The sequence below is a fragment of the Hydra vulgaris genome, chromosome 04 (genome assembly GCF_038396675.1).
Source record: "Hydra vulgaris chromosome 04, alternate assembly HydraT2T_AEP".
NCBI classification, from domain to species: domain Eukaryota; kingdom Metazoa; phylum Cnidaria; class Hydrozoa; order Anthoathecata; family Hydridae; genus Hydra; species Hydra vulgaris.
Genome location: NC_088923.1, coordinates 26,418,807 through 26,431,055, shown reverse-complemented (window position 1 = coordinate 26,431,055; position 12,249 = coordinate 26,418,807). Strand labels below are relative to the sequence as shown.

Here is a 12,249-nt window from a genome sequence, read left to right as displayed (position 1 = left end):
ACTTATTCAACTTTATAAAACGGCATATAAATGCTTCATAAAAATGCATATAAATTAAAATCAAACAAATATTGCTGCAATAAAATTTTCAAGTAAAAGTAAATCTGTATATGTAACATTTGTTATAATTTTAAATACATAATCTGATTAATCTAAAAAAAGTGATTGAATTAAAAAAGGAAGAAATACACCACAGGAAGTCTATTTATTTATAAATAATAATAAAACAAAATATATAAAGAAAAGTATATATTTACAAAAAAAATTTACCTAAATTTGCATTATCACCAATTAGTAGATTAACCAACTAGAAAAATACTAATTATAGATACAGCGCATTTTTTTCCCACCACTTCCCTCATACTTTACTTTCTACAGGATCAACACTCAATACTTAAAAAAAAAAGGGGGGGGGCCTTTGCCCTAAACTTAAGCCCACACCTTAAGTGCCTTAGGAGATTTCAAATAGAGATTTGATCTGCAATAAGCTGAAAAAGCCTAAAAGTAGTCAAAATCTGTAAAAAAAAGCATTTATTGCTGAGACATTTAGTTATTACACAAAATAACAAAAATATACAGTGTCTCAAAAAATTATCTGACTAAACACCTTTTTAAATATTTTTCCTAAAAAAAGTGCTGTATTTTCGTAAATTTAGACTTTTTTGGTAAACTCAAGATTAATAAAAATAAAAGAACATGTTTTTAAATAGATTTTCTTTATTTCAATGTAAAATATGAATCACAAAGTTTTCAGTCTTTAAATAAATGAACTTAGGTCGTTTTTTTATTGTCAAAAAAATATTCGACCAAACGCATTATTTGTTCCATAATAAATTATTATATAACAAAACAATTATTTTAATACTTTGTTGGGCCTCCCTTTGCTTGGATTACAGCTTCTAGACGTCTAGGCATTGATTCGACTAAAGATTTTGTTTCTTCTGATTGAATCTTTTCCCAGGCTTCTTCAATTGCCACTTTGAGGTTTTCTATTTTGGAAAATGACCGATCTCCAATTTTTCGGTCTACAATTTCCCACAAATGTTCAATGGGATTAAGGTCCGGTGATTGTGCAGGCCATTCCAAGACCTCAGCATTATTTTCAGCAAACCACTCCTTTGTTTTAGTGGCACAATGCTTGGGATCGTTATCTTGCTGAAATGTAAAATCAGATCCTAGCCGAAGTTTTCGAGCAGATGACTTCAAATTTTGCTTTAATATGTTTCTGTATTGCACCTGATCCATTATAGTATCAATAAATTGGAGTTTTCCAACACCCTTCCAAGCCATTGAACCCCATACCATCACGTTACCGCCACCATACTTGACAGTTCTTCTCACGCAGCTTAATTTGTAGGCTTCTCCGGCTTTTCTCCAAACTTTTTGGGCTCCATCAGATGACTTTAAGTTGAATTTCGATTCATCGCTCCACAGGATCTTTTTCCAGAAACTTAACGGCATGTTTTTGAACTTCTTAGCAAACTCCAATCTTCTTTTCATGTGTTTCTTACTCAAATATGGTTTATTACGCACAAGTCGTCCTTGAAATCCCTGGTCTCGGATACGATTTCTGATTGTCTGATGGGATAATTTGATTCCATAATTCTCTTCAGCTTGCTCAGCCAGTTTTCGAGCAGAAATGAAGCGATTTTTCTTGACTTGTATAATTAAGTTTCTATCAAAACTCATATTAAAGCAAAATCTGAAGTCATCTGCTCGAAAACTTCGGCTAGGATCTGATTTTACATTTCAGCAAGATAACGATCCCAAGCATTGTGCCACTAAAACAAAGGAGTGGTTTGCTGAAAATAATGCTGAGGTCTTGGAATGGCCTGCACAATCACCGGACCTTAATCCCATTGAACATTTGTGGGAAATTGTAGACCGAAAAATTGGAGATCGGTCATTTTCCAAAATAGAAAACCTCAAAGTGGCAATTGAAGAAGCCTGGGAAAAGATTCAATCAGAAGAAACAAAATCTTTAGTCGAATCAATGCCTAGACGTCTAGAAGCTGTAATCCAAGCAAAGGGAGGCCCAACAAAGTATTAAAATAATTGTTTTGTTATATAATAATTTATTATGGAACAAATAATGCGTTTGGTCGAATATTTTTTTGACAATAAAAAAACGACCTAAGTTCATTTATTTAAAGACTGAAAACTTTGTGATTCATATTTTACATTGAAATAAAGAAAATCTATTTAAAAACATGTTCTTTTATTTTTATTAATCTTGAGTTTACCAAAAAAGTCTAAATTTACGAAAATACAGCACTTTTTTTAGGAAAAATATTTAAAAAAGTGTTTGGTCGAATAATTTTTTGAGACACTGTAACAGCTATCGGTGCAAAGAAATTTTGCAATTTGATCAGAAAATAAAATAATTCTTACCTTGATTGCAAGAAACTAATTTCTTTTGAAACTATTAGCTAATGATCAACTTCGCAAATTTTAAATAATTAAAGTTTACTAAGTTAAAACCATATTTTAACAGTAGACAAAGTAAATATATGGTAGTTCGTAGAGCACCAAAGTAGAACTAAAGAAATAAAATAACAGCTAAATTTGCTATGCAATGCGTATTATACCTAGTTCTCGCCGAGCCTGATTTCTTTCATTTTGATTACAATTTATTTTAGGTCATCTCTTTCATTTCAATGACATTTTATTTAATTTCTTTCTTTTTGAGGAAGTCTAATAATTTCACTTCTTAAATTATCAGACATAATTAATGGGAGTTGACATAATTATCAGACATAATTAATGGGAGTTGACATAATTATCATGGGTGTAAAAACAATATCTAAAATAATAAAACTTTTATTTTTAGATTGAACTTTGGGTTTTCTTTCTTAAACATATCCAAAATACAGTGTAAGCAAATAAAACAGAGCATAATATAATAATCTAATTCTATTCTACCTCAACCATTAGTTATATTTAAATTAGATATTTTAAAATAGTTTAGCAATGTAAAGATTAAATCATCAAGAACTTCAAGACTTCATCCATCAAGAACGTAAACTAAAGTTATAAATAAATTGACATAATCTTTTTAACTGAGTAATCTTATATTTAAGGTAGTTCTTATTAATTATTGACAAAATATTATAAGTATTTAGTTAAAAAAAAATAGTAAAAAGTAATTTAAAAAATTATAAATTTTTTACAGATAAAAACTCATAAATAAAGCAAATTGAAGAAATTATAAGGTCTGTCTGCTCAGCAAGTACTGCTAGCATTAAATGCTGAAATGTAATCATCCATCATAAAATCGCTTTCATTACTTTGAAATGTGTTTAATGCAAGATTTTTGCAATAAGTAAATACAAAACTAATAATAGAAAACCTCTATAAAGAAATTTGCTTTAAGTGAAGAAACTTGGAAATATTGAAACTTCTTGAACTATTTTAATTTTTTTTTATATATTTAATATTCTAATGAAAAAGGTCAATAAACTATATATCTTTTCAATATTTCTTTTAAACACATTCTTTCAAGAATATTTTTTCAACACATTTTATAATTACACTAACTACAAACAGATTTAATTTAAGTGTTTCATCATGCCAATACACCACTTTACTGGCACGAACATCATTCTTGCTCTCAAGAAAGCTAAGTCACATTATAGCAATGTAAACAACTCGGCTAGCAAGGTCAACACTCTTGCTGCAAACTAAGCCAAGTCATAACAACATAAAACCATGCAAACAACATAATAACCACTTACAAACTAAACACATAACTTTATAACACATCACAAACGTAGATACACTTCAAATATAAAAGATATTTACACACCTACAAAACAAAAACGCATATAACCTTAACACATACAAACACTTAATAAATAAAGCATAAATATAATTATATATATAAATTAAAAAATATATATAAATTAGAAATGTTTACAAATACAACCCTATTTTTGTAATACTTGTTTAATGACATACCTTGTATTAAATGTTTAACAGCTTTAAAAAAACAAACAATCAAATGACCTGGTTTTTTATATTATAAAAGCAAACAGATTTTCTTTAAAAGAAGGTGTTGAACGATCTTGTTCTTGAACATGACACATAAATTTGACCGCATGAGATGCAAGGGATTTGAAGATAAAAACCTACTTTATCAACTTTTGACCTTTAAAAAGAGCATTGTCTTCAAGAGTCATCATCCTCTTTTAATTTTTAAAAATAAAAATTACAGAATAATATACTTTAAATACAATTGACCAAGGACTTGAATTGCCTTATTATTAAAATGAATAAATTACCTGACTTTAAAATAAATAAATTACCTGACTTTAAAAGTTACTATACTAATTTAAAAATAACATAAGGTTTATCCTTTACTACAGAAGTCATTAAATTATCCAATATAAAAGTTTTTGATCTTATTACTGATTAAGCAGATATTACCAGATTATAACGATTTAAAAGGTCTCATTGCGTGGTCAAAAATATAAGAAGAAATACTAAAAGGCCAATCATGCTAAATCTTATTTATAAAACTCTGTGTAAACACGCACAAATGAGTAGCAGCAGCAGCGTTAAATTAAGATTTACTATAAGTGATTAGACACTTTTTCAAATTGTTTTATCTCTATGTAGTGCATTTATATTTAAATATTATGCACAATTGTATTTATAAATATAATGCACATTTATAAATTGTATTTCATTTCATTTAAATCAGCTTGGTTATTGATAAAACTAGGTTGACAATGTTTTATAGGTGATGAGAACTGGGTACTAGAGTGATGCTATAATACTTTTTTTCAAAAACATTATGTGAAGTTGTTTCTAAATCAAGAATAATTGTATTTTAAACACAATTAAATAAAAAATAGCTAAGTATTTTAAAATCTTATGTCAAAAGAAATAATTACTTAACAGAAACAACTTAGTGTAGTTAAGGCAATTTACAAATTATTTGAATTCTTTTATATGAAATGATTTTATCAGGCTTTCTTTTTTTTTTTTTTTATTTAGATTATTCACCTCCCAAGGCCCGAGGGGGACCACTACAGTCGAGGAGGCTACTCATTTTTTTTTTATAAGTGCTAAATAAATGGTTCCAATATTTGAATGTAAATAAATGGTTCCTATATTTATAAACTCAAGAAAACACTCTGATCTCTCCACCTATCCTATGATTAGGATAATTGGAGAGATCATTATGTTTATGTCTTCTCCCTATTTTTAGTTTCTTTATATAAAAATTTTAAGATTATTAAATCATTTGTTTGTAACACAGTATTTAAGTCATTCTCGAAGGCCTACACCCTTCTTTATTTAAATAATATTTTAACATTTTGACATTTTAACTTTTTTCTTTGCTTCTGTATTATTTCTTTTTTTCAATAACAATCTTACTATCTTACATCTTCTTGCTGATGACTACTATACTCTTGTCTTGATAAAAAGTCTTCACATAGCTTAGCAGCAGATTATAAATCTGATCTCTCTTCTTCACATAGCTTAGCAGCAGATCTCTCTGATCTCTCTTCTTCACATAGCTTAGCAGCAGATCTCTCTGATCTCTCTTCTTCACATAGCTTAGCAGCGGATTATAAATCTGATCTCTCTTCTTCACATAGCTTAGCAGCAGATCTCTCTGATCTCTCTTCTTCACATAGCTTAGCAGCAGATCTCTCTGATCTCTCTTCTTCACATAGCTTAGCAGCGGATTATAAATCTGATCTCTCTTCTTCACATAGCTTAGCAGCAGATCTCTCTAATCTCTCTTCTTCACATAGCTTAGCAGCGGATTATAAATCTGATCTCTCTTCTTCACATAGCTTAGCAGAGGATTATAAATCTGATCTCTCTTCTTCACATAGCTTAGCAGCAGATCTCTCTGATCTCTCTTCTTCACATAGCTTAGCAGCGGATTATAAATCTGATCTCTCTTCTTCACATAGCTTAGCAGAGGATTATAAATCTGATCTCTGTTCTTCACATAGCTTAGCAGCGGATTATAAATCTGATCTCTCTCCTTCAAATAGCTTAGCAGCAGATTCTCTTCTGTAACAGGTTAAAAGTTACATTAATTAGCGGATTTCTCTAATTCCAACAAAACTCTATAAACTATGATAAGTGTTATATGTTTTGCTTTTTATTTGTACTATTGTTAGTTCAATTTGTTATTAGGTGTTTTTATTTATTGTTTTTTTGAATGTTAAGATTATTATTATAGAAATATTTTTATTATTATTGTAATGTATTTTAAATGATATATTTATCAATTTATAATATTTTTCAGTTTTTATGTGTTTTATTGTTGTTATTTTTAATAGTGTTTATCTGGTAGTTCTGATGGAACTGTAAGATTATGGTCTATTGGACAACAAAGATGTATAGCAATCTACAAAGTGCATGATGCTGGAGTATGGACTTTAGTAACAGATGATAATTTTAATTACTTTTACTCAAGTGGTAAGGACAAAAAGGTATTTTTTACTGACTTGAAGTTAGATGAAAATCCTGTGCTGTTGTTTGAAGAAAAAGCGCCTGTACTATCGGTAGTTATTTTGTTTAGTTTTCTATAAAACATTTTTTGTTCTTTAACTTCTAAAACAATGCAATTAAAGGGTTGCTATGTATATAATTCATTTCATTTGTTTTTATTATCAAATCTTTTATTTTTAATATTTTCAATAATGTGCAGGGGAATGAGGCAGATAAGGCTTTCTAGCCATAGTAAAAGCAACTCAGCTAGAAGAAGCAAAAGTCTGATATAAAATCCCTTCTTTAATATGAGTATGGTTAGAAGGGCCCTAAAAACTTTGGATGGTTCTCTTTTAAGTTATGGTGTCACAATAAAAGTACTAAGTCCTGTTCCTGTTGTACACACACTTGTTTTAAATTTTCTCTGATGATATTTTTATTTAGATATTATGGATAACTGAAATTATATTATGGGAAACTGAAATTATATTATGGGAAACTAAAATTATATTATGGGAAACTGAAATTATATTATGGAATACTCAAATTAAATTATGGAAAACTGAATTAAAACTGAATAAATTATGAATTAAAACTGAATTAAAATTATGGAAAACTGAATTAAATTATGGAAAACTGAAATCATATTATGGAAAACTGAAATTATATTATAGGAAACTGAGTCACTTAAGTGGAACTATAAATTTTTAGCTGCAAAAATTATTAATTTATTTTAGCAATAAAGTTTCTCAACATCTAAGCTTCAGTTCGCAACCATTTTCTGGTAATAGGTACAAGGTACTATAACATTAGGTACAATAAAAATAAAAAGTAAAATAATAAATAGAATGAAAATAATAACAGATAAAAGTAACAATAATAACAAATAAAAAAAACAGCAATACAAAAAAACTCTTGCAAACTAAAAACAAGAGTGGAGGAAAAAAATGTTAGGTTAAACAATTAAAAATAGTCCTAAAACTAAAAGAGTTGAGTATTTATAAAAAAAAGAGAGTTTAAAAATAAACTAAAGTAAAAAAACTATAAAAAGACCAAAACAAAAAAATCACAAAATTTAAAAAAATACAAACAGCAAAGTATTTTTACAAAATTTCTTTTCTTTTTAAATTCTTTTTTCATCTTTTTTAAATTCTTTACTTTGTCTTTTATTTGAATAATTTTTTCATTTATTTATTGTTTTAGTTTTTAATTTATGTTTTTACTTGTCTTAACTTTTTTTATATTATTTTATTTTTTTACATTTTTTTACTAATTTGATTATGATTCTCTTTACAAAAACACAAAAAAATTGATTTTAAGTGATGAATTGTATTTAACCTGTTCTGATTAGTCCAGAATTAAATACTACTCTTCAAGTGATAATGACTAGAAATAGTTGCTTCAAGTAGTTTGACCAAAACGTTTTTATTAATCTAGTAAGCAAACAAATAAGTAAAATTATTAAGCAAAATATTTTATTATTTGTTCATAAATTATTTTTTTTTTTTTTATAATTTTAAATATAAATTTATCTTAGTTATCAAGTCTTTTTATACCACCTAACCGAAAAAATCACTTTTCAGTATCATGTTAAAAAGTGGCTCATTAGAAGATTATCTTTTTTTTTATAAAACATTACAGTTTTTAATATTTTCATTTAAGTAAGATTGTTCAATAAAAGTCTCTGAAATTTATACATTGTTAAGTTTTTAAGCTACAAGTTAAAAAGAAATGTATATTGATTACATATTTCTTTATAAGTTTCAATATTAAATATTTCCTATCAGTCTATTATTTCTGATTTTTCTCAATAGGAGGGCGAGTTGTTAAGTTCATTTGCATGGTTCTAGATTAACTTTATTGAGAAAGCTATATTATTTGCTTGCCAGTTCTTTGCATAGATCATTTTTTTTCAAATACTCCAAATATTTGGGCAACAAAATTAACAAATTTAAAATTAACAAATAGTATCTAAATTCAATAAAATTTATGTGTACCATTTTTTTAACACAAACTTTTTACAGTATGGAACGATCATGTCATATTTGGGCTGATATTTCTAATGATGCTTTTGCTCTTCTAGATAAGGTCAAAAAAAGCATTGTAAATGTAGTTCAACCTGCATTATCTGCCAAGCTTAACCCTCTCTCTCATCATCCCATCAAGGTTGCATCTCTTTCTCTTTTCTACTAAAACTATAATGATTGCTGCTCAAAGGAGATATCAACTCCACAGGGCTTAGACTTATACAGCCTACAAAATCTACTGTCAACTGTTTCCTTGCTCTTTATTTATATTCTTTGTTTTCTAGTAACTTCCAACTTAATAGTAGTTGCTTGCAGCCTTGTTTGGAGCAAATAAGATTAAAAAAAAACTTTTGGTCAAAATTAAAAGGATTTACAGCATTTCACGTTTTTTAACTGTATTATTTAGAACCATTACTATTATATTGAAAAGAGTTGTTATCAGAAACAAATTAATACATTTATTTTAATTTTTTAGATGCAATTGGTTGAGTACCCACCAGGATTATGGGTAGCAACAACAAATTCTGATCTTACCTGTTGGGTAAAAGTTCTTGTTTTTCTTTTTTTGCAATTTATATATACAGTATGCAAAAAAATTATTCGTACACTTAAAAAAAATCATAGTTTTTAAAGATTGAGTTTGTTAAAATATTTAAAATTTTTTTTAGATATCTTATCAAGTATTGTTATAAGAATTTATTTGTGTATTGGTGAACTAATTTTACACGATTGATCTAATAATGCATAAGATTGACTGCAAAAAAAATAATCGTACAGTTCAAAAATAATATCAAATTGATCAAATTTTGGGTCTCTTCTTTTATTATATTATCCCATGCGGTCATTATGGCTTCTTTCAAGTTGTCTTTGCGTCTAAATGCTCGTTTGCCAATTTTTCTGTCCAAAAAATATCATCAATTTTCTATTGGATTCAAGTCCAAACTTTGAGATGGCCATTCCAAAACATTGATGTTATTTGTGTCAAAGCATAACTTCATTTTCTCAAGTGTTAAGAAGCATAATCTGATTGGAACCGTTACTAGTGTGGCTGGTAGAGGACGAAAACCCAAGATCACTAGTGCAATTGATCGAAATATCATTAATGTCATTATTGATGTGAAGAAAAATAGATTTGTTTTGGCAGCTAAATTAGCTTTAAAAATTTAAGAAGATCATAACATCACAGTGACTTCTCAAATAATCAGATATTGTATAAGAGAACAAGGATATAGAGGTAGAGTGGTTCGAAATAAACCTTTTTTAAAATCTAAACAAATGAAACATCGATTGGAATTTGCATCAAAGTATGTAAAAATGCTGATATCATATTGGAAAAAAATTTTGTGGTCAGATGAGTCAAAATACAATCTCGTCTCATCTGATGAAGTCCAAAAAGTGTGGCGAAAAAAAGGAGAAGCTTATAAATTAAAGTGTTTGCGAGGTAGTGTAATGCATGGAGGAGGAAATGTGATGGTTTGGGTAGTATGAGTTGAAAAGGAGTGAGGAAATTTACATTTATTGATGACAAAATGGATGCTTCAATGTATTGTGAAATTCTCAAAGCCAACTTGCAACCATATACTTAAAAATTGAGAATGGCTCATACTCCAGCAGGATAACAATCGAAAACATACCGCTAAGAAAACAAAGGTATACTTTGACATAAATAACATCAATGTTTCAGAATGGCCATCTCAAAGTCTTGACTTGAATCCCATAGAAAATTTGTGGTATATTATGGATAGAAAAATTAGTGACTGAGCATTTAGACGCAAAGACAATTTTAAAGAAGCTATAATGACCGCATGGGATAATATAACAAAAGAAGAGACCCAAAATTTGGTCAACTTAACGCCAAATTGTCTATTGAGGCCATCAAGGCTGAAGGAGGCTCCACTTGATACTAATTTCAATGGAATTTGAGCAGTTAAACATTATTTTTGAACTGTACGATTATTATTTTTGCAGTCAATTTTATGCATCATTAGATCATTTGTGTAAAGTTCAATAGATTTGAAAAGCAATTAATTCACCAATACCCAAATAAATTCTTTAACAATACTTGATAAGATATCTAAAAAAAACTTTTAAATATTTTAACGGAAAACTTTTTTTGATGCAATCTTTAAAACTATGATTTTTTTTAAGTGTACAATTATTTTTTTTGCATACTGTATATGCAACATACATATCATACATACCATATATGTATGTATGATATGTATGTGTGTATGATATGTATGTGTGTATGTATGTATGTTTGTATGTATGTATTTATGCTAAATAAATCAGTTATAAAACGTATATTATAACGTATATTATAACGTATAAATCAGTTATAAAATGTATGTTATAGTATGTATGCATGCATGCATGCATGTATGTATGTATGTATGTATGTATGTATGTATGTATGTATGTATGTATGTATGTATGTATGTATGTATGTATGTATGTATGTATGTTTGTATGTATATATTTATGCTAAATAAATCAGTTATAAAAACAAAAAAAAAATAAAAGAAGTAAATAATATTATTATGAAAACAAAATAACACTTTGTTGATTGATAAAATAATAAAAGCAGAAGTGTATTTTTATAAAAAATAAAAATTAAGATATGTTTATTTTAATCATGATAACTCGAAACTTTCATTATTTTTGGTAATCTCAAAATCTATAAATTTGTTTATAAATATGTAAAAATTTATGTAGAAATTTGAATAACTTTGGAAAACTTTAGTTTTAAATAAACCTTTTAAAAATATTTTGTCGGATTTTTATCAGAATTATTTTTTTGTTACAAAATTTTTTTTTTACCAAGAAACAATAATTTTGATTTTTGAATCAAAGCATTAAAAAGTTTATCCTTGATGTCTTATAGTACTTTTTTCTCCAGTAAAACATCATGTAAAAGTTATACAACAAATTGTAAATACTAAGTGTCATTATGTATATGCTAGTGCTAATTGATAAAATAAATAGCCTTCACTAGGGCTCAGTCGGAACGCTAAACCAAGTAGCAGGGTATTTTAACTAGAGCTGGAGCAGAGCCAGACTAATCATTTTCAGAAGGGTAGAGTCATGAAAATTCTACCTCAGCTCCCCTATAAATATTCAAAATATTTATAGTATATATTTCTAATAAATGTTTATTAAATGTTTATAATATTTATAGCTCCATTCAAAGAAATATAGTATATAGTATATAGAATACTTTATAGATCAAATTGCAGGAGATTTAGAGAGCTGAGTGAGATACTATATTAAATATAAAGTTTGATTAAATACAATGTTACATTGTCTACATTATTAGCAAAACAAAATTTGTGACTCTTTTGACACAGAGTTTTTTAAATTAACACATATATAGAAAAAATACTACTGAATAGTACTTTGATCGAAGACTTTTTTTTATATTTGTTTACCTATTTTTATTAATTGTTATTTTCATATTTTAAATAATAGTTATTTTTTTGTGTTATTTTGATCAACAAATTTTTTATTATATTTATTTTATTTTTGATTATTAAATATTTCATTAACTTATTTTTTTTTTTACAATATTTTTTGATGGTGTGTTGGTTGATTTGGCCTGTATAAATCACAGTTTATTGCTATCCAAAGTATAAAATACAGTTATAGAGAAGATTTTCTTGCTGAAAAAGTATAGAACACTATTAAGTTGGGAGTTACTAGAAATCAAAGAATTGAGTTCAAGAGCAAGGAAATGGTTGACAGAACACTTTAAAATTTGTAGGTTGTC

General features: G+C 27.3%; 1 protein-coding gene across 1 annotated transcript in view; it reads left to right on the top strand.

Moving 5' to 3' along the window:
• LOC100210616 (WD repeat-containing protein 48) overlaps nucleotides 1-12,249 on the top strand; it is a 93,456-nt gene that overhangs the window by 42,779 nt on the left and 38,428 nt on the right. Inside the window, exons 7-8 of the mRNA XM_065795915.1 lie at nucleotides 6,306-6,530; nucleotides 8,959-9,024. Coding sequence (XP_065651987.1) covers nucleotides 6,306-6,530; nucleotides 8,959-9,024 — 291 coding nt within the window. The remainder of the gene's footprint in view (nucleotides 1-6,305; nucleotides 6,531-8,958; nucleotides 9,025-12,249) is intronic.